General features: G+C 36.7%; 3 protein-coding genes across 5 annotated transcripts in view; all 3 read left to right on the top strand.

The window, feature by feature from the left end:
* The first annotated feature begins 650 nt into the window (after positions 1-650).
* Positions 651-10,200, top strand: LOC132042375 (hydroxyproline O-galactosyltransferase GALT2). The gene is made up of 7 exons (XM_059432927.1): positions 651-1,915; positions 5,849-6,081; positions 6,752-7,042; positions 8,913-9,041; positions 9,137-9,310; positions 9,419-9,526; positions 9,621-10,200. Exons 1-7 carry the CDS (start codon positions 1,069-1,071, stop codon positions 9,822-9,824), a joined length of 1,986 nt encoding a protein of 661 aa, XP_059288910.1. The 5' UTR covers positions 651-1,068; the 3' UTR covers positions 9,825-10,200.
* Positions 10,201-11,428: 1,228 nt separating this feature from the next.
* The window catches only part of LOC132042357 (protein PLASTID TRANSCRIPTIONALLY ACTIVE 12, chloroplastic), a 36,788-nt gene continuing 25,886 nt past the window's right edge, over positions 11,429-22,330 (top strand). The window contains exons 1-11 of one of the 3 annotated variants that reach the window (XR_009411451.1): positions 11,429-11,600; positions 11,676-11,743; positions 13,294-13,962; positions 14,249-14,361; positions 16,013-16,272; positions 16,584-16,705; positions 18,277-18,345; positions 20,210-20,263; positions 20,408-20,509; positions 21,035-21,157; positions 22,035-22,103. Coding sequence is in view for 1 of the 3 variants with exons in the window: in XM_059432920.1 (XP_059288903.1) it covers positions 11,567-11,600; positions 11,676-11,743; positions 13,294-13,962; positions 14,249-14,361; positions 16,013-16,272; positions 16,584-16,705; positions 18,277-18,345; positions 20,210-20,263; positions 20,408-20,509; positions 21,035-21,130 (1,587 nt within the window). In the remaining 2 variants the exon portion in view is untranslated. Of the gene's footprint in view, positions 11,601-11,675; positions 11,744-13,293; positions 13,963-14,248; positions 14,362-16,012; positions 16,273-16,583; positions 16,706-18,276; positions 18,346-20,209; positions 20,264-20,407; positions 20,510-21,034; positions 21,216-22,034; positions 22,104-22,330 lie in introns of all 3 variants that reach the window. The other 2 variants (XR_009411446.1, XM_059432920.1) reach the window with 2 other exon arrangements.
* Positions 21,140-22,330, top strand: part of LOC132047691 (disease resistance protein RPM1-like) — a 2,454-nt gene continuing 1,263 nt past the window's right edge. Inside the window, exon 1 of the mRNA XM_059438698.1 lies at positions 21,140-21,157. Coding sequence (XP_059294681.1) covers positions 21,140-21,157 — 18 coding nt within the window. The remainder of the gene's footprint in view (positions 21,158-22,330) is intronic.

The following is a 22,330-nucleotide window of genomic DNA, read 5'->3' as shown; positions in this document are numbered from 1 at the left end:
GGGTGCAGTTGGAATTGATTGGAAATACTTGGACAATGCTATATGCAAAATTTGGGGAAGCTTAGAAGAAATTTAGACTAACTTGGACCTAGAAAACGAAGAGAGAGAGAGGGGTGAGCACAGAGGGAGAGGGAGAAGAGAGAGAGGGGCGCCGCCGCCATGGTGGTGGTGGTTGAGAGAAGGGGAGAGAGATTTTTTAGGGTTTTGAAAAATGAAAAATCTAAAATGGATAGTGATTGGGAAAAAAGAAAGATACATGTGTTTGAGTATGTATTTTCGATATAGTTATCATTTGTAATTTAGAAAAGTTAATTAGCTACTAAATATAATTAAATAAAAAGGTAGTTAATATTAATAATTAGGTCTTAAAAGAAGCTACAATGAGTAAAAATTCTAAATTATTACTAAATCATCTAATAATTAATCAATCAAATATACTTTAAAGATTATGCAGCCACTGACAATTGATTGAAGTTTCTAACCCAACGATCAATAATATGTGAGAATTTTGGGTCCGTAGTCCGTAGTGGATCGTCACTATGGAATTATTTTGGGTAATTTAGCCAAAAAAGGTTTTAATAGACAAGGGAACCAATCCCATTTTCCACATATATATATATTTTAGGAAAAGGTTTTAAAAGACAAAGGAAACAACCCCATTTTCCACATATATATATATTTAGGGAAGTTTCCTTTTCTGATATATTTTCTTCACAACAGTTCTCGTTCTTCCCTCTTTCAACATTCAATCAACTGTTATTTCATCGTGCCCCTAAATCTACGCCTACTAGGGTTTCTTCACATTTTTGCCCTCTCATTTTGTCTTCGTGGACATAATTGTTGAGTCAATTTTTTCCAAGTTTACCTTTGCAAAGCTGGGTAATTAAGGTCAGATAACTTGTTTAGTCAATTATTAGTTAGGTAAGGTAATGCAATTATGATTTGTTGTTTTTACCCATTGAGAGCTTGGTGTTTCTGACATTCGTTTTATATATATTATTATAATGTAAGATGAAGTGGTTGGGTTTTTAGGGGATATTGTTTGTGCTTATTAGTTAGGTATATATAATGATGAAGAGATTGAAAAATGAAGCTTCAAGTGTGAGAAGGTTCAAATTGTCGTATATTTTACTGGGTTTAGCTGCATTTTACTTGGTCCTAATCTGTGTGAAGTTTCCGGAGTTTCTTGAAAGCGCTGCAGTTTCGAGTAGTGATGATATTAATGTGGCTATAGATGTGGAGGATGATAGTGGAAGTGGAGAATCCGCTTTATTTCATAATAATGTAAGGGAATATGTGACACCGCGAGAGGAGGAAAATGAAGTATCTTTGGCACATAAAGAGCCTCGTAAGCTTCATTATGGTCGAATTACTGCAGCTATACTGAAACGACGGAATATGGAGCGGAATCTTTCTGTTTTGGATAGAATGGCGGATGAAGCTTGGAATTTAGGGTCGAAAGCTTGGGAAGAATTGGATAAATATGAGGAGAAGGGGATCGAGATGAATTCAATACTCGAGGGAAAGCCGGAGTCTTGTCCTTCGTGGGTTTCGAGTAGGGGAGCAGAAATTGCTAAAACAGATCATATGATGTTTCTACCATGTGGGCTTGCAGCAGGTTCGTCGATAACACTTATTGGTACTCCTCATTATGCCCATCATGAGTATGTACCGAAGCTTGCTAAAACAAGGGATGGTGATGCATTAGTCTTGGTTTCACAATTTATGATCGAGTTACAAGGTTTAAAGTCCGTGGTTGGTGAAGATCCACCAAAGATTTTGCATCTGAATCCTAGAATAAGAGGAGATTGGAGCCGTCGACCAGTGATCGAGCACAATACTTGCTATAGAATGCAATGGGGAACAGCTCATAGGTGTGATGGTTTACCCTCCAAGTATGATGATGACATGCTTGGTAAGACACTTTCTAACATTATTCGTTTCTGATTTTTGTGTCTCTATTTTATCAGCTAAATTCTAGGATATATAGGTGAAAGTTCTTTGACAACCAGTTGACTTAAAAGATTAGACACAACTCTCTGGAAAAGTGGAAATAAGTGAAATTGTCACTTTGTTTTTTTTTGTTTTTTTTTTTCGTTTGTTGAAGCTGAGAATAAATAGAAATGATTGAGCCTCAACTGTGTTGGAGCTAAGAAAACAGAAACAATAAAACGACTGTACTCTTATTGGACACTGGGGAGATTTCCTGTGAGTTAAATGCCCATAGATCTGCATCTCTTGGCATAGTCTATGATGGATGCATTTAAAAGAGGTTTGAGGTTTATTACTGTTATATAGCTTTTACTTTGTTCACTCAGTCTTAATTTTTCCTTTCATGGAAAGTTTATCTATTTTAAAGGAGTAGAGAATCAAAAAAAACTTTTAATGCAAAATGAGAAGCAAAGATAGAGAGTAGGACTGGTTTGAATTACAACTCCATTTTGATAACTCAAAACGCCATGGATAAGCGATACTAATACAAGCAATAAATATGAAGCAAGCCCATCAAATCTCTTGAAACCGAACAACTTGGAGAAGAAGCCAAAGAAGCTATGCTGGACTGATGAATTCTATCACAAGTCAATTTAGGAAACAATGATCCTTGATATATTCGATTAATGACTAAGAATTAACAAAGGAAATCTAACTTGAAACACCAATTCACCAAGCAATTCAATTAAAACCTCAAAGGTAATTGAACCTCCAAGTGAAAAAGTAGAATCCTATTAGACTTATCAGACCAAGAAAATAAAGCATGCTTAGAACATAGAGATTTATCTACTTCAGTGACAACCATTTGTGTTCCTCAAGAATGTAACAGGACATCCTAGCTCACAAGCACAATGCTCTTCAAAGTTCAAAGTATAATCAGTCTCTATTTTTAAGATACCTATGTGCTACTTATAGCTTAAGTCCCTAAGATAAGCAAGCCGATTTAACATATACATGGAATTAGCCTTTAACTAAGAATTTGAAGGACTAGGGCGTATGTGGTGCAGTCACATACCAGGCTAAATCTTGATCTAGTGAGCTTCCAAATACGGACTCAGGTGTGTGTGGTTGGTTACATCTTGTGTAGTCACACAACCTTTACAAAGTTTCCATCTAGAGTATTGGTCGGAATGTGTCCTGTCGCAGCCATGTCGTGCGATGGCACTTCCTCTTGAAATGATGTCACCCTCCAATTGATTAATTCTACTCAAATAGGGCCTTGATCTTTACTTAGGATTTCCAATAGCTTCCAATGTTCTGTAGGTACAATATTTGTTGGGGACGCATAGCTGTGCATCAAAGAAGCCATGTCATGCTATCACTCTCCCCCTCTTAAAAGAAGAATCATACTTAAATCTTGGCCCACAAATCACAAGAACAACAATAAGTAGATAGCACAAACATGATTTGCATGTCACTAATTTTTTTTTTTTTTTGATTTGAGATGGTATCAAACTGCATTGAATCAAAATGCCAGTGAAAGGCCATGGTTATAGGGAGTCTAGCTAAAGCTGCACAAAAATAATAAATTAGCAACTAAAGAGACTCCAGAAATTGTATGAGCGTCTCTGTGTCATCTATGTACTTTTCTTTACACCAAAAATACTAAAGTCGAATACAATTAAGCTTTATCTTCTGGATAGGGTTGCTTTTTTTTTTTTTTATCAAAACATCTTGAATTCCTTTCCTTCCAGATAGTTCACCATATGCATCCTGGGATCATACTCCAATATTTTCTTTGAGCTTTAGTCCCTCCACTTCTGTTCCAACTAGATATCATACCTAATGTATGAACTGGCATTGCCCAACTCAAACAAATATTAGCAAGAAATATGTCCCACAATTGAGTAGTCACCCTACAATGCAAAAAAAGGTGATTGCTTGTTTCTGCATACAGTCCACATAAGTGACAGATAGAGCCAACTTGTATTCCCCTTCTTTGTAGTCTGTCTTTTGTTAAACAAGCATTCTTTACTACCAACCAAACAAAGCATGCCACCTTGTATGGTATGTTTGTCTTCCAAATTTGTCTCCAAGGCCATTGTACTTGAAGACTGTTGTTGTGATTCATCCAAAGGTAAGCTGTATTGACTGAAAAGACTCCTGATTTGTCTCGCAGCCACCATAATCTATCTTGCTCAGGTAAGACTCCATTGAAGAGATTAAGTGTGCTGAGGAAGGCACCTGAATCTGTCTATTTCCCAGTCATTCAAAAGTCTTCTCAAGCTAAGGTCCCATCCTTGATTGTTCCATACCTCATTGATATTGGCCCGTTGCTGCTGATTTAGGATGTAAACATCTGGATAAAGGTGCCGGAGAGAGCCATTACCTAATCAGTTGTCTTCCATAAAGAAATATGTTGCCCATTCCCAACTTTGAATCTGGTATTAATGCTGAAGATACTCCAAAGATTTCTGATAGTCCTCCAAACACTAACCCCATAGACAGTGCTGACAGCTTTGGTTTTCCTGGCATCGTCCTCCCCATATTTTTTTTTAATCACCTTCTTCCATAATGATTGATCTTCATTTGAGTACCGCCAGAGCCATTTCATAAGTAAACTTTGATTCTGCTTCCTAAGATTTTTTATACCAAGCCCTCCTTGTTGTTTGCTTAGTGTCGGAATTTTCCACTTGACCAGATGGATGCCCCTTTTATTTTTGTTGCCTTGCCACAAAAAATTGCTTCTAAACATATCCAGTCTCTTCTCAACTTTTGGAGGAATGGGAAAAAGAGACATCATGTAGGTAGTTAGAGCATCTAGGACACTATTTATGAGAATTCTCCTGCAACCCAAAGCAAGGTACTGGCTCTTCCATCTTCGGAGTTTTTTCTCACATTTATCTAAAACCCCATTCCAAATGTCCCAAGATCTGCTATATGCACCAAGTGCCATACCAAGGTAGGTTGTCGGCAGAGATCCCACTTCTCCTCCTAATATATCAACACACTGCTGGAATTGTTGAGGCTCATTTACTGGAAACATTAGGCTCTTCCTCCAGTTTATATGCAAACCTGACACCCCTTCAAAAATAGTGAGGATGATTCTCAAAATCTTCATTTGGTCAGCATCTGCATCACATAGGATAATTGCATCGTCTGCATATAGCAGATGTGTAATCTCCATGCTATCACTTGCTACTGACCTTGAAGCCTCTAAACCATACTCGGTCTTTACATAAATAACCTCACCGTTCAAATCATATGACTCAAAATAAGGATCAAAGTTCATCTCCTTGAGAGTTCTCTTGGGTTAAATGTGTGATTAGGATCAACAAGACTATAAGAGGTGTAATATAGAGGATATTGGAGTAAGTAAAGTAATTAATAACAGGACTTGATTCCCTTCTAAAACAATGGATTATTCGAAGCTCTTGTCAATAGATGGATGGTCTTGATTGGAATCAACTCGATTTTTGTCAAGGAATTCATCTTCCTCACCTTGCACAAAGAAGAATAAACACTAAAACTAGAAAGAGTGGGTGGTTTAGTGTATGAACAAGGACTCTTTCCACTCACACACTTTGTTTTTCATACTTGACTCTCCTTTTGTTTTGGTTGTTGTCACTTTCGTTTTGAAGCCCTTGTGATAGTCCTCTCTCTTTACTTATCTCTTCCTCTCCTTTTCCCAGTCTAGGATTATCACTTAGCCCTTGTGAAATTTGAAATTTGTTTTTCATTTATGCCTTAGCTAGATTGTTTTCACTTTATGATATATATTTTGCTTGTAAAATGATGATAGACCTGTTTTGCTTCCTTTTCCTACTTATGTTGAACAAGTTTTAGTTGTTTGATTCTTGATTAATAGCTTTATATCAATCAAATACCATAAAATTGAATTTACTTTTCATGGCAGTTGATGGATTTTTGAGATGTGAGAAGTGGATGCGGAATGACATTGTTGATACCCGAGAGTCGAAAATATTCTCATGGTTTGATCGATTCATTGGACGTGCAAAGAAACCAGAGGTGACATGGCCTTTTCCATTTGTGGAGGGTAGGATGTTTGTTATGACTATTCGTGCTGGTTTTGATGGCTATCATATCAATGTAGGCGGGCGGCATGTGACTTCATTTCCATATCGAACTGTAAGCTACTTGCGCTCTTCCATACGATTTTGAAGGTTTTCTAGGTAGACGTGTAAGTGCTCTGCTTTTCCCACAACTGAGCAAGTCACTAGTGAAGGAGAGCGTTTTTAAGATGTTCTGCTTGAAATTGACTTGAGAGTAAGCAACATTTTAGACTGCTGCGCCGGTCATGATCTCCACTGAATATCCACGGCAATACATTTTTCTTATGCAAAAGGGGACAACGGGAATCAAGCTACTATTCATATCTTTTGCCCATACAAATATTACCATGCAAAAAACGAATGGATGACAAATATGTCGTAGTGTTTGATCCCTTTTCTGAGCCCCTTAAACAGTTTAGCAAATTTGTAATCCTTGCTATTAATATGATCAGGGGCGGATGTACCAAGAGCCCAGGGTGTTCACCCGAACACCCTGGACAAAAAATTACAGTGTATATTTAGGGTAAATTTTATGTGTTTATGTACATATATTAACTTTTGAACACCCTGAACATATATTACAGTGTATATTTAGGTTCAATTATTTTTCCGAACACCCTGAGTGAAAATCGTGAATCTGCCACTGAATATGATCACCTGATTGTCCGGAATTAATGTTTCAGTTTGCTCACTTATGTTATTACCGTACTAGTAAACCATAATCAGATGGTTCCCTGTTCTTTCAGGGCTTCACACTGGAAGATGCTACAGGGTTGGCAATCAGAGGTGATGTAGATATACATTCGGTTTATGCGACATCTCTTCCAACCTCTCATCCTAGTTTTTCTCCCCAAAGAGTGCTGGACTTCTCAGAGAAGTGGAAATCTCTTCCTTTACCCCGGAATCACATTCAACTTTTCATTGGGGTGCTTTCTGCCACCAATCACTTTGCTGAGCGTATGGCTATCAGGAAAACATGGATGCAGGCTTCAGCCATCAAGTCTTCAGACATAGCAGTCCGCTTCTTTGTTGCATTGGTAAGTGGCTCCCCTCACCCAAATACTCCTTAGAGAGCGAACATAGATGTGGCTCAACTGCTTGTTAAGTTGATGCACCCAATAAGTTTGCAACTCAAATGCTGTTAATTATTCCTCGTAATTACTACATTTATTGCTATATTTCAAACTCTAACAAGCTTTAATTTCCAACATTAGGTGATTATTGGAGATTGTCAAATGATAGGTTATGGAATAAGCTGTTTCTTTGAACTGCTTTATTAATGCGTTTGATTTTTTTCTTCATCAAATAGTTTAATATTATCAGTTTTTTTAAAAAATAGCTTAATATTATCATAGCCAAGATATATAAAGACATACACATACATGCCTTGTGTATGTATATACATCGTTTGGCTGTTGAATCCACAGCTTCCGTTGTGAAAGGGGGGAAATTAGGACAACAATACACTACTCTTAGTGAGACTCTGAAGCAAGATAATAAAGGACAATTCATTAATTATTAACGAATAGGATGATATGGATAATAGATGAAAACTATAGCAGCACTGGTATCCCTGTTGCCTAGGACATGGGAACTGGGAAGTGTCCAACTTGAAGCTTTATATTATCAAATAGCCTAGGGATAGTTCAATGTAAATTGTGTAATATAGAGGTAGTTGCTATGGGTATACCATCTGCGTGTTATGATCGACAAGAGGACTAGTACTTCTAATCTTTTTTGTGGCTGTTATTTCCTGGAAGAGTTATATGCTAATTTGGCTATGAGAAACACACGTTATTCCTTTTCTCATTTGTTTCGCAAACCCGTTTGTGGATAGTCAAAGTCCTTTTCAGGTTGGGCCAATAAACTCTCCTCCCAAGTTCCAGATGAAGTTCAAGTCATGATTTCTATCAATCAAAAGAAATTAGATAGGGTGTGCTCAAATCCTAAAAGAATTTGCACTTTACCTTATCAAAAGAACATCCCAAGAGACTTCGCTGTTTCTTTATGGAAACTTCCTGATTACATTTTTAAATTTCATCCCCCCCCCCCCCCCCGCCTCGTCTCTCTGTGTGTCCCCCCTCCCTCTCAGAGAACTTCCTTGGAATATAGAGAATTTCTCATCGTCATCATCATCATCATCGACTAAATCACTGTTGATGTTCCATACAACTAGAAGCCCCCAAATTTGAAGTTAATAAAAATTAATTTAAATGTTTGCAAGAAGAAACAAAGAGGATGATTGATGGATTATGTAGCTAATGCCAATTATTCCATTTTTAAAATACAGTTAGAGAACTATAAAATGTGGCACCGAGTCAAGACTGTATAATGGGACTGTTCTGTGTCTGCTGTGAGAGAAGTGTATTCAAAATTGTTCCAATTAAAAATACTACAAAATGTAATAAGTTTCTAGTTGCATTTAGGTGGCTTACTGTATTTCAGTCTGCTTGGATCAACTTCACCTTTTTCAAGTAGATCGAAGGACAAGTTATCTCAAGTTGCATTAGCTTATTTTGTCATAAACTCTGGAACAGTTATTTTATTCATAAGTAGCCGGGTAAAAGATGTAAATAAGATCACCCCCCTTGTATTTAACATACTAGGAAGATCCTTTGTGGCTATCCCTGGAGCATACTGCATGCTTGTAACATTACATAGTTTATGTCTTTTGGGAGGATGTATTAACTTGCCCTATATGGTTCTCTAGTAAGTAGTATCCATTTCTATCCTAGGACGTCTGAGGTGCTTTAATTTGAATATTTCATAGATAAATGATGGTCAAGCTCTTTAGGTTTCATTTTACCAACTTAGTTATTTCTGGAACTTACACTATCATCATACTTGCGAATAGCCAATTTGGAGTTCAGCCTCAACGCATGTACTTATGTATATTTAACTGTGTAGAATCCACGAAAGGAGTTGAATTCTATACTGAAGAAGGAAGCAGATTACTTTGGGGACATTGTGATTGTCCCCTTTATCGACAGATACGAGCTAGTGGTTCTAAAAACTATTGCCATCTGCGAGTATGGGGTGAGTTCTGCACTTTGCTCCATCTTCCTCTTCTTTCCTATACTGCTTAGTTGCATCCTAATTTCTATCGACATGGCCCACAATATCTGTTGCAGGTTCAGAATGTGACAGCTGCATATATCATGAAATGTGACGATGATACTTTCATCAGGGTAGATGCAGTCCTGAGAGAAATTCAACGTGTTCCTCCTAGACGATCTCTTTACATGGGCAATCTTAATCTCTTGCATAGACCACTTCGAACAGGAAAATGGGCCGTATCATTTGAGGTACAGAGATTTATATGACAATGGAGTATAAATTCAAAACTTATGGCCACTGTTTGTTGATTTCTTATAGACACTAATTTAATTTGGAAATATTGACTTGTGCAACAGGAGTGGCCAGAAGATGTATACCCACCTTATGCTAATGGACCAGGATATGTAATTACAAGTGATATTGCCAAACATATCATTTCTCAATATCGGAACCAAAGCTTACGGGTTTGTAACAGCTGATTATTTCATTTTCTTTTTAATCGTAAACAAGGTAAAAGTGTAGATACTGAAATACGCAATGTCCCCATCAAATTGACAGATTTTCAAAATGGAGGACGTGAGCATGGGTATGTGGGTTGAGCATTACAACAGTTCAACTCCTGTACAGTACTCTCACAACTGGAAGTTTTGTCAATATGGATGTATGGAAAATTATTTCACGGCTCATTATCAGTCTCCACGACATATGTTCTGTCTGTGGAACAACTTGCTCAAGGGTAAGGCTCATTGCTGCAATTTTTAGATTTGATGTGAGCATCTACCACCGATTGATAGGCGCCCGTGCCCAATTTGAATTGAATCATCTTCTTCCTAACTGGAGATATTTTGCCAAGAAGTGAAGTTGTGTTGTTGTATCAGTTCAGATGGCTGTTTTAGTTCAACAAATTATTTAACACCGGACATTGGTCGTCGCCGTGGATTTGTACATGTGGATTTATTTACTGTGTACTAGTCATTGTATAGGATTCCTGCCTCCTCCATCTTGTACCATGAAGAACATACATAGATTTGATATTCAGCCGAGCCTCACTACCAAAAATTTGGGTTGGGGCCTTCACTTAAATGTTTGCTCTGAACGCTTTATATATGAAGCTTTTCCTCTGGCAATGTTGAAAATACTTTTTCTTGCTCTTGAAATTAACATTGATACTATTTCATTAACCTAGTACTTGAATTCAAATTGATATCCTCAAAAATCTACGAAAATGAATGATTAAATTGAGTTATTTTGATACTAATTATATTATTTCTATTTTGATACTAGTTACATTACTTTTATTTGATGAGTTATGAGCAATTTTCATTTCGTAGTTTATCTATTAATTTCCTAATAGACTTTTTTTTTTTTTTGCGTATTTTGTAATGCCCAATCTCCACTCATAAATTGGATTTAGGACTCTTATTGTACCAATGAATTGATTTCTCTATTGGATACGGTTTCATGTTCGGCCCTTCTCAATTCTATCTAAAGGAAGTAATTTATTCATTCTAAATTTCTGAAGAAACATCTTCAAGCAAGCATTCCCTTGACCCTGCGGGTATAGTTCTCAATTTCTATTCTCTTTAATTTTAAGTTTGTGGTAAAAATTCACGTTCTTTCCAAAATTGTTTTATCGCATTATCGCACAAAAGCTCTTAGTGTAATCATTGCTCCATATGCCTAGAAATGATTATTTCAAACTATGGAAAATCCGTGCAGATAGGATAATTGAAAATCATTTATGTTTATGGGTCTTGCCTATAGACCAAAACGATTTTTCCTGTATGAATGTTATCGGAGACATGTAATTCTTAAGGTCCATCAATTGTATAATTCGTTTAACAATATATTGTACTTTCAATGAAAAAAAAAAGAAAAAAGAAAAATGAAAAGAAAAAAAATAAAAAAACTACCGGAGGAGAAAAAAGTTGTCCATATATGGTGTTTATATCAAAATGTATTAATTCACATGGTAAGTAATAACCTTGAGGTGATTATGTAATTTCACATAACAATTTATGTAACAACAATTACTTCATCAAAAAAAATTATGTACAACATATACCATATAGTTATTAGGTCGACCTGAGAAAGAATGTGAATAAAATATGCTTAAATTGAAAGTGCATCAAATGAAACGTCCTCAATTATCATTAGTTTCATTAAAATATCAACTCTCTTATTCATGCATAAGTGAAAAAAAAAAAAAAATCACGAGTTTCATAAACAAGTTATGTGACAAAATTATTCACCCCAAGAAATCTCATTGACTCTTCAAAAAATTAGCTATAAGATGACTACACTTATTTTTTACTCCTAATAAAAGAAAAACGAACTACATCCGCAATCTCATTAATTAACTATACAATTATTGGTTTCTTAGCTATAGGACCGGATAGAGTGAGTGACATTATCCAAAACCCTGCCTAAACCCAAGCAAAGGACAAAGGATAAGACTTATTTATACCATTTACAAGTCACGCCTAGTGAAGAGGTCATAAGCAATGGCTTCTATATTGTCTACTTCCTTGTATCAAGGTACTATTTTGCTCGCTACAACTCTTTCACCTTTGATTATTTTGTTCTTGCTGTCTAAAATTGGGCTTTTTGCAGATAGAGGACTGAGAAATATGGTCTCTACAGATGGAATTGTGCCTAGCATTTGCTGCCCTTATCGGAAGGTTTTTTTAGATTTTCTTTTTTTACATTTGTCTTTAGGTGTTCAAACAAAACATTTTATGTTTGTTAATCATCAGGAAAATTTCATAATTTTTTTTTTCTTTTTCTTGAAGGTTTTATACTCTTTATTGTTTACCTGTTATTGTTAGATGATACTCCCTCCGTCCCAATTTATGTAGCACCATTTGACTAGGCACGTAGTTTAAGAAAGAAATTTGTGGTCCAAAATAAGCTTTAGATATTTGTGTAGTTGTAAATCATCTCATAAAGTTAAATTGTTTCTAAATATAGAAAAATGACATTCTTTTTGGGATAGACTAAAAAGGAAAGTGTGAGATATAAATTGGGACAGAAGGAGTAGGTAAAAGGAACACTTTAGGAAATTGTTTGTCTCTAGGAGTTCAAATTGTTGATTTTGAGTTTGTCCGTGACTTTTGCATCTTTAAGAGGAATGAATGGTCAGGGTTGAGGCAGTGGCGGAGCTAGGATTTCATTAATGGGTGTCAAAATATAAGGAAACCCATGAAGAAGCCAAGGGAAGTCACAATATAGTGTATATATATACATAAAAAAAGATTCTTTTACCTTGCTACACACTATGTGGTTCACCGATTGAGGGGTAATTTGGATGTAGAATGTTGAAATAGAGTCTTAAAAGGGTGAGCTTTTAGGATAAGGCCAGCTTCGATATGAAACATCCCCTTGAGATTTGGTGAAAGCTTTGTACTAATGTTAGAAGAGATTAAGATGATTTGTATATTCACTTCTATTCAAGATATACAGGGATATTCTAAGGGGTTTGATGTATCGATCCTAATGTGCAATGGTAATATATGCTTGACGATATGGTTAACCTATTCTTGAGTGTTAGAGCTAACAATCAGGGCAAGCTGTTGGAAGGAACTGCTTTACTTCAATGGCCGAGAGAGTTTGGTTAGATTTTAGGAGTTATTTGTAGTTTCATGGTATCAATTAATTCTGGTTTTGATATGCAGTCCTATGCTATCAAATTTACTTACCTGCATACATACATGTGCGTGTATATATATAGGATATGCATATACGTCCACAAGTACAGAGTAATGATTTCAGCACCAACATGTTACTTTGACATCTAATGAACGTATTGAAGTACAATTAATCTTGCTGCTTCTGCTTCTGCTCCTGGGATGGTTATTCGGTACCTGACAGCTGATTTCTCTTTCTTACCCCACCACATGCACACCAAGTTTACCTGTTTATGTTTACTTCTTCATTGCTGACTATATATACAAGTGCATCTGAATTGCACATATTGCCCCTTGTGACGGTGAAATTCATATAGTAACTGGGACAACAGCAGTTTTTAATTTCTGGCAGAATTTATTCAAGAATTTTCCATTCCTTTCTCATCTTATGTTGAAGCATCTCTTGTTTAACTTTATAAAGTACAGTCTGGCAATATGTTCAACATGCATGCTCTAAGGAAGGTGCTTTAAATTGTGGCAAGGTTTCTCATCATCTTAAAAAGTCTTTATTAATAGGAGTATGCATTGTGCTGGGAACCACCCAGACATTGTTTACAGGTACTATTCATGTTTCAATATGGAAGCTCAAATTTGTCTCCAGCAGTCCATTTCAAAAGGCTCCTTTAGCTCCTTGTATAAAGTGTGAGAATAAAGAAAAGAATGAGGGCTCCTTTGAGCAGGTGTCTGTTGAGCGTTACCCTTATCACAGTTATATGGACTCCACTTCTGGGCAGCTTGAACCAGCATCTGGAGCTCGCGCTAGTATTCCAGGGCAGGAGTACTGGCCAGAAGGCACAGCTAGTCGAGTTCGGGCCGCCAGGGCTCCTGAACCCGATGGTATTTCAACTGGAACTCCATCTTATGGGAAAAATCCTGGAAGTAGAAGAAAGAAGTACAAGGCATCTGCTGCCACTTCCCAGCCTTCAGACATTAATGTAATTTCTGATGATTCTCTGGAGAATCCGGATAATGTACCAGAAGAGCCAAAGGATCTTTCCACAGAGTATGTCATTTATCAGCCTGAACAAGAAGAAGAGGAGCTGACAGGCTATGAGCTGGATAAAAGACATGGACGGCCCCACCCATTTATTGATCCAAAGGCAAAGAAGGAGATAGGGAAGCCACTTACTAGTGAAGAACTATGGTGGAATTGGAGAAAGCCTGAAAAAGAGCAATGGTCTAGGTGGCAGAGGCGGCGTCCTGATGTTGAAACGGTCAGTACCAAAAATAAATACTACTAAGAAGTTTAAATGTTTAAGTGTATAATCAGTGTAATTTAATTGTGCCAAATCAAGGTTGGATGTCAATGCTGCTCATGTGAGTTGCTTGACGATGACACGTTGTAAAATAGATAAATACAAATCTAAACTGGATAAAATGATATCTTTGGTAAGACGACATTGCTAACCACTTTAAACCTCTCATGGTTCTCGAGCAATTTCAATTTGATATCATCACTAACATTCTGACTTAGAGATTATTATTCTTTTTCCTGAACAGGTGTTTCTTAAAGCTATGGCGGAGACAGGACAAGTAAAGCTCTATGGTGAGCATCCTACATTGACGGAAACGGCGCTTTATAGAGCGAGGAGACATATATATAAGGAGGAAAGGTAGAATCAGCGACTTTCTTTAATAATGTTGCATCACATGTTCTATTCTACAAGTTATAGACTTATAGTCTCTTCCGTTTCCCTTGAACTGAAATGTTAAAGCATGGACCTCACTCATTTGGCATTAAACTTATTCGTAAGGCCGTGGTCTGTCAAATAGGTACTAAATCCTTGCCGTTGGGATTATATTCAAGTGAAGCTAGCATGTCATCTGGCGGCTCGGATTGTTTGTTGACCAAATTTATGAATTCAGTTATCATACGGAGCATATTTAGAATATCTATAAAAAAAATAAAAAATAAAAAGAAGGATTTTATGCTTGTTTATTTCGCTTTGTTTGAGATAAGTCATGAATCGTGCGACATTCCAGTTTGTTCTATGACAAATTTTGATCATTTATTCTTCAACCCAGAAAAAAATACATGTGTTGATAATTAGTCCGTTAAGTCTTAATTGCATGAATATAACATTGTTGCCTTAGGGACTTACTGCATTGGTTGACTGGTTAGGGTCATTCTTGATTTCTTTAATCCTTGTAAAACATGTAGAGAGACCACCATCACTTTTTATTTTTGACTCTCAGCCTCATGAGAGGCCCCCGAAAGGCTAATACTTTTTTTTAAAAAAAATTGGAAATTGATGCCTGTATCCCCTTGTATAGCTCACCTCGTTGACATGAAAATAATATTTGCTGCTTTAATGAAGAGATTCGGCACCAGAATCCGATTGATTCAAGATGGAGATCCTAAATCATTGTTTGGAAATATTCAGTGGTGAGTTGATGGGATGGTTTGAGAACTTCTACTAGACAGGATCCTTTGAGAAAAGTCTTAACTCTTCCGTTATCATACCCAATCCTTTAGTTGATGGAATGGTTTGAGAACTTTTATGATACTCAATCCTAAAAGAGTAAAGCGAAGAATATAAAGCAGTTCACAACTATCAGCTTGGTGGGAAGATTTTTAGGCAAGTTGCTAGGTAGTGGGTTGGAATTGGTGATAGATAAATCCATTTCCACTCCCCAAAATACTTTTATTGTCTTGATCAGATCCTTGATGTAGTCCTTATAGCAAATGAGATGGTAGGTTCAAGAATTCGAGGTAGGCAATGATAGGAGGGTTGTACTATGGTTATACTCATTTATTATTTGCTGATGATATTGCGAACACAAACTTGACAGCTTTGATACTTGTTTACAACATTAATATGGTTTTAATCTGTATTAAGGGTTTTCGATGGGAAGTCAAGTCTTGACCTCAATTTTGTTTTCTACTATTATTATCTTAATGTTCATGCTGTCGGGCCCACCTTGCATGCATCTCAACTATTGTTGGCCTACCTATCCAGCCTACGAGCACATGTTGCCTAGGTAATCTTGTCCACTAAGGTTAGAATGGATGGGCTCACACCAAGTGTTTGGTTAGGATTTGAACTTGGGATCTCCAGGCTGTGTGCTACCATGCCTTAACCATTGGGTCATCCCGTGGAGACCCATTTTGATTTTATATTTTCTGAATTTTGTTCCTTACGATGTTCCCTATTCGACAGAATTTTGAGTTGCTAAATGACTAGGCAATCTAGTTTTCCAGTTCAAGATGAACAAGAATACACTTTTTATTTGGAACTAAGAACTAATAAGTGGGCAATGCAGGCTACAGGCTGAAAAAGAAAAAATGGAAAAGATTGGTCCTATTGCATACTACTCAGAGTGGGTCAAAGCTTGGAAGAGAGACACTTCTCGTGAAGCCATTCAAAAGCATTTTGAAGAGACTGGTGAAGATGAGAACACTCAACTCATCGAAATGTTCAGCCATCAAACAGATCGTGAATACCGCATAATGATGGGAACTGATATTCGTATTCCTCGTGATCCGTTGGCCATGAGAATGCGGGAGGATCAGATAAAACAAAGTATCTCCTTTCCCTCTGGCTGAACTATACTTTATAGCTTTTCCGGCTTTTTCTTGTGGGTGTCCATGTATGCAGCTTGTTTAGAAGTGAAGGTGATTAGAAGTTGGGGGACAGTCATTTATTTTCGGGTAGTTATAGGGATCTTCTGAACATAGCCTGAAATGGTTGAGGTTCAAAAAGTACCTCTCTCTTTATCCTGTCTGATCAGAACAGTTGGAATTACAAGTGTTCTCTTCCGGTTTGTCTGGGTTTTCTCTTTCCACTTTTGACTGGAAATCAACAATTTGCTTTTTCCTTTTCTTTTTGTGCAGTTTGGGGTGGAGATCCAGTTTACCCAACCATTAATTACATTCAGGATCCCGATGAAGTGATTGATTATAGGGGTCCAGACTTCCATGAACCAACACCAAATATGTTGGCCTATCTGAAAGAGGTTTGGTCAACCAACTTGCTGTTCAGTACCCTGCATGGTCTTCCTGACTAGTTAACTTTATTGACCATCTTATTTCTGACCTTCCTTTTCACATATGCATTTCAAATTAATTGCTGAGTGCTGTTACATGCTCCATTTATTATCAAAAGCTACAGAATTAGTGATGGATTTCATTTTTAAGCAAATGGAAATGGAGATACTCTGTGCTAAATGTTGTTCATGCTCTTTGCCTTCATACGAGATGTTGCATTATTTACTTTGTAAAGATGCTGAGGCTCAATCTCTTAAATAGCTGGATAGCTACAAACTGATATTTCCAGTAACCTTGATGGTTATCCTAAACCAATCAGAATGAATGCGTAATTAGCACCGACAATGGAAGCAAAGGATCCATGTAGGCGATACTAACTTGTTGATATTAAGGATATGTTGTTGTTGTGCCACTTACATGAGATCCAATTTTTGTTCTAATGAGAGATCTATAAATCCTTTAGAGCTAAGAATGAGATCTAGGCTGGTACTAGAGAATCCTTAAATTGCCTCAAACGATAAGGCAATGGATCCATACAGAGGGGAGTGATTGCAAATGAATTTTTAGATGACGACAGTATTCGGACCAGTTCACGTGCCATCGACTAATTCACCATGAGCCTGCTACAACCACCAATTTTAGGGCAGATGGTCTCGCACTGAATGTTGTAGTTAGGAGTCAAACCTGGGATCTCGAAGTTGTCATTTCTATACCTCAACTGCTTAGCCATCCCCTCGGGGACATATAGAGGATTCAAACAGCTGATTCCAATTAATTCGGTATCAAGGCTTAGTTGATTAATATTTGCGAGTTTTTCTATGAGCAAAGAAACTGTGTGTGTATAGCTAATGTGTTGTGTCAATAACATTTCTTCTAAAAGTGTTATTTGTACTTTTTGAGATTATGAAATTTTAAATTTGGGGAAAGGTCTAGTAAATTATGATGGATGAAGAATTGAGATGGATGGAGTGTCAGTTAAGTCGAGCCAAATCTTGCTGATAGTTCCACTTTATGAAGATTTGACTTTACTGGGCTTTATGAATGGGATGAATCTAATCAAAAGAATTCTAGTTTGGGTTTGCTGATGAGAGAAGATTGTCTATATAGTACATACGTTGTTGCATGCTCCCTCCGGTCCATAATAGGTGTCCTTTTGGCACACCCCTTAAGAAAATACTAACTTCTAGAAAAGAAAGGAAAAAAATTGACTAACTTACCTTTAATTAACGGTACTTATTTTATATCGTTTTATTATTATATAAACACTCACTTATTTGAATAGGGGTAAATTTGGAAGAAAACAATTAATACCTTCTTGATTATGTAAAAGGACACTTATTTTGGACCAAAATAAAGGGGCCAAAAGGACACTTATTATGACCGGACGGAGTACTTCTTTAGCTGTCATGTTAACTCAAATAACATAAAGCTAACGGTATAATTGTTGTCGGCTGTGTGTGATATACCTGTTTAAGTGGTTATGTCTTATTAGCCTATCATTTACTGATTTATATTCCGGTTTTATCGGATTTGTTATCAGCATGGAAAAGTAATATCAAGAGAGGAGCTAGAGAAAATTCTGTCCAAAGAGAAGACGGAAGAAATCGAGGTAATGACTTGGGCTTTACTATACTTTGTGTCATTCTCTGAGTTTTGCGTAGAAGGCATTATTCCTTGCAGTTGCATTTGCTGTTTTATTGCATTACTGCAAACGAACTGATATGCATGTAAAAAGCTTCAATTGAGTAGTTTATTTTTTTTTAAATTGGTAACTGTATCTATATTTCATCCTGATCAAAACAGTACATAGGTTGTACTGCACCATATTTACAAAGGTATTCCTACTTTCTGAGATCCTACTCCTACATTGAATCTAATACATCAATGATGGAGACTGAGAATAGACCTGATTACACCAAAAACATAATAACATAATACAATCCATCTTGATTTTCTGCATACTATTTTCTACATTTTTAGAGTTTCTCTCCTTCCAGATTGTCCACCAAATGCTTGCAGGGACAATTCTCATTACCTCTGTTCTTTGCTTGCAAGAGAGTTCCTCTGAATCCTTCCAGGCAGTCCAAGATACCTCTTAAGATTTAAGAATAATCTCCATAGTTGTCCTGTTAATAGATGGTTAACTGTCTCTGCATCATCACCACAAAAAGAAGTGGCAACCCTCTTCTCATCAAATTTTCTTGTGTCAACACTGCCTCCTTAGCTAGTAACCATATAAAGCATGCTACTTTTACGTGGAATTTTTTGTTTTCCAAGTTTGTTTCCATGGCCAGTTGTTGGGTTGTTGACTGTCCTGATTCATCCATCTGTAAGCTAAATTTACCTTGAAGATTCCCTTGCTATTGTCCTGCCACCATAACACATCTTTCCCTGTCTCCAGTCCACTGAACTGCTCTATTGTACTAAAAAATTCAGCTACCCTTGGAATTTCCCAGTCATTTAAATGCCTCCTGAAATCCTTGAGGGGTCCAATGAATACTCCTTTGCTGGTGCAATACAAGATTATTTATGTCTGGGAAAAGATGCCATCTTTCCTGCCTCATGCCAAACATCCTTCCAGAAATCAGTCTTCACCCCATTACCCACTTTTATCTTGGTATTCAGCTTGAATTCATCCCACAATGCTCTGATGGATCTCCATAAACTTACTCCATATGGTGTAGTAACCACTTTTGTCATCCAATTATCCTCCTCTTCATACTTAGCTCTGATGACCTGCCCCCACAAAAGTTGATTCTCATTATCATTATTGTACTTCCATAACCATTTCATTCTGAGTGCTTTACTATGAACTTTCAGATTCTTGATCCCTAAGCCTCCATATTTCTTCCCTACTAACAAAGCTTTCCACTTCACCAGATGATCTATTGATTGTTTCTAGAATTTACTTTTTACGGAGAGAGAGAAATGATAGATGTAAATGATGTTGAAGCAGTGATAGAATTCATAGATTCTCTTTAAGTATAGGAAGGGATACACTCTCTGATTGACTGTAAATACTTTTGGGTGCACCTTTTTCTTTTGGATAAAGTAATTAAATTCATTAAAGGGCAAAAGCTTGCCCGTACAGAAGAAGTATACCAAAAAGTAGAAAACCTTACAGTAAGACATGGTTTTCTACAAATAATACCCAATCATCTATACATGTAGGAATCCGATGGGTGCATCATGGTGCGATATTCTATAATTCACTAACCTCTCTCGAAAGAATTCACTTTTAGGGTGTACAAGCAAAACTACTCTAGATCCCACGCATAAATATGTTGCAGTTAGCTTGCACATAAAATTGACAAATTCAACTTTAGAATACTGTTTTCTATTTCATTCTTCATTCTTCGCATATGCATCAAATAATCTTACAATCATCAACAATCTGATTTGCTTTCTATTTGTAGTCCCAGTCTCTTTTGCTTTGAGCCTATACAGTAAAAGTACCTTCTTCTCTGCAACAGGTGGCAGAAATTGATGAAGCTATGGCACGAGCTGTTGACATTGGTGAAAATGATGTGAGATCATTCTTATCATTACTTTGTTTGAATTTTGATCTTTTATGAACTTTGTCCTGCTTCATCCTGAATTTTCTAATTTGGTACGTTGGCCTTGTATGTTAATCATTAGTTTATGTTAAGTAACTTCACTTGGTGGTTCAGGATGAAGAAGAAGGAAGTGAGGCTGAAGGTGAAGAGGAGGATGAGAAAATTACACGCAATTGGAGTGTTTTGAAAAGTAATCCCGAGCTTCGCAAATCGAAGGTAATTTGCTTTCTACTGATCATCAGTTTTTTGGTTTCATATCTGATCTTATGGCTCAATTTGTTGACACCATTGAAAGGTTGATTGGTTTTGCTATATGCTGCTATATATTTTGTTAACAATCTGGTTTTACTGGATGTCTAGACTCCAGACTTATCAAAAACTGCTCTCACTAATATGTTAAGGAAGAAGTGTTTAACTACAGATTAACTTGCTTAGTCAACTTGTCTTGTCTACATCATGAGTCAATAGCCATTTGTATCTTTAGAATCAGTCCAATGGAAGATCCACAATGTGCTTCAGAATATGGTGCAGTCCTAATGCCATTCAAACTGAGGAACTGCCATAGAGCAGCAAGTTGTTCTTTTTATCCCTCTCTTCTTTATCCATCCCCCTCCCCTTTTCTCTTTGAAATTTATGAATCACTGAATAATAAATAGTGATGGAAGTTCAACCCGATTGTCATCTTCTTAATGTATTTTGTATTTCGAGCTTCACAACAGCATGCACTTCACGACCTTGCAGGATAAACCCAAAAAGAAAGACATGTCTCTGGATGAAGCAGTAGACGATTCTGAGAATTTAACAGACTTCCTTATGGACTTTGATGAGGATGAGTGAGGCTGATTGATGCCCCAGGCTATTAAGGTGAGCTCATTCGTCTGGAAAGTGGAACCAGAGGTGCTTTTGACATAAACTTCTTTAGGTAAAGTGCATCTATGTTATGTGCATGTTCTGTTTGAAATAACCTTTGTTTCAACTCAATGAGGCATCACGCAAAAAAAATCATTGTAAAATCCCATAAGTTATAATGCGGCTTTGCAACAAGAACACCCCTTGAACTCCGCACTCCCAGACAACATTATGATTGGCCTGATTATTGACCATTCATGCCATCTGAATTAACGAAAATAAGGTTGGATAGTGTCGTTGTAGTAATTTGACAAAGGCTAGTTTTTCCTATTGGAATGTGTGGTTTAAAGTACTGGAATATGCTACTTACCAAATTGTCATCATGTTATATACCCGGATTATGCTAAACTCATTCATTACTACCTGTAGCAAGAAAAGTGTCACTCTATTTAGCACCTTTATCTATGTTAGAGCTCACTTTTCCACAGTTAGTTCTGAGGCTTATATGATCACTTCATTAAAATGAATAAGGCTGAAAATGAATAAGGCTGAAGATACTCTGTATTTATTACAAAGTTTAAGCTACTAAAAATAAAGAATGCCTTAAAGACTACAGAGATAGATGTCTGCCCCTTCAATCTCTAGAATACTTAACATTCATATTCCAAATGCTTGTAGAACCAGATTTTTGGAATTGGTTTTCTTACTAGCATTTTCGAGTTAGATTTACAATTTCTTGATGATCATCTCATAAGTAGGCTTATCCTGCTCTACAGTCTATATTTGTAAGCCAATTGTTTTCCATGTTGATGTATCAAATTCTAGACTACCTGAGCGAACTATGGTCATATATACATTAGTACGCAAGAAAATTCTCAGCCTTTCATTTCAGGCACAAACTTTTTCAGGAGCTTGAAAATTCTAGCGGTAATCCAGCATTCCAACTTTTATATTGTGATCAGTAAGCTAATTCTCTGTGGTTCCTTTCTGCTGGGTTGTTTTTAGAACTATAGCACTGGACCTAGTTGGACATTATTGGAGTAGGGTACAAATGTCCTGTTTCAGTGTGATGTTGGAAAAGTGAAAATTCACAGTGTAATTTAAAGTAACTTGTCTTTTAGCCCTTATGTGCGAATGAGGAGCATGAGGAGTTTGATTTAGAGCTCGGTTACTTCTTTTATTGTTACT

This window comes from Lycium ferocissimum, chromosome 2, assembly GCF_029784015.1.
Source record: "Lycium ferocissimum isolate CSIRO_LF1 chromosome 2, AGI_CSIRO_Lferr_CH_V1, whole genome shotgun sequence".
In the NCBI taxonomy this organism is placed as follows: domain Eukaryota; kingdom Viridiplantae; phylum Streptophyta; class Magnoliopsida; order Solanales; family Solanaceae; genus Lycium; species Lycium ferocissimum.
The sequence above is the reverse complement of the archived record's forward strand: the minus strand, read 5'-3'. Positions and strand labels throughout refer to the sequence as shown.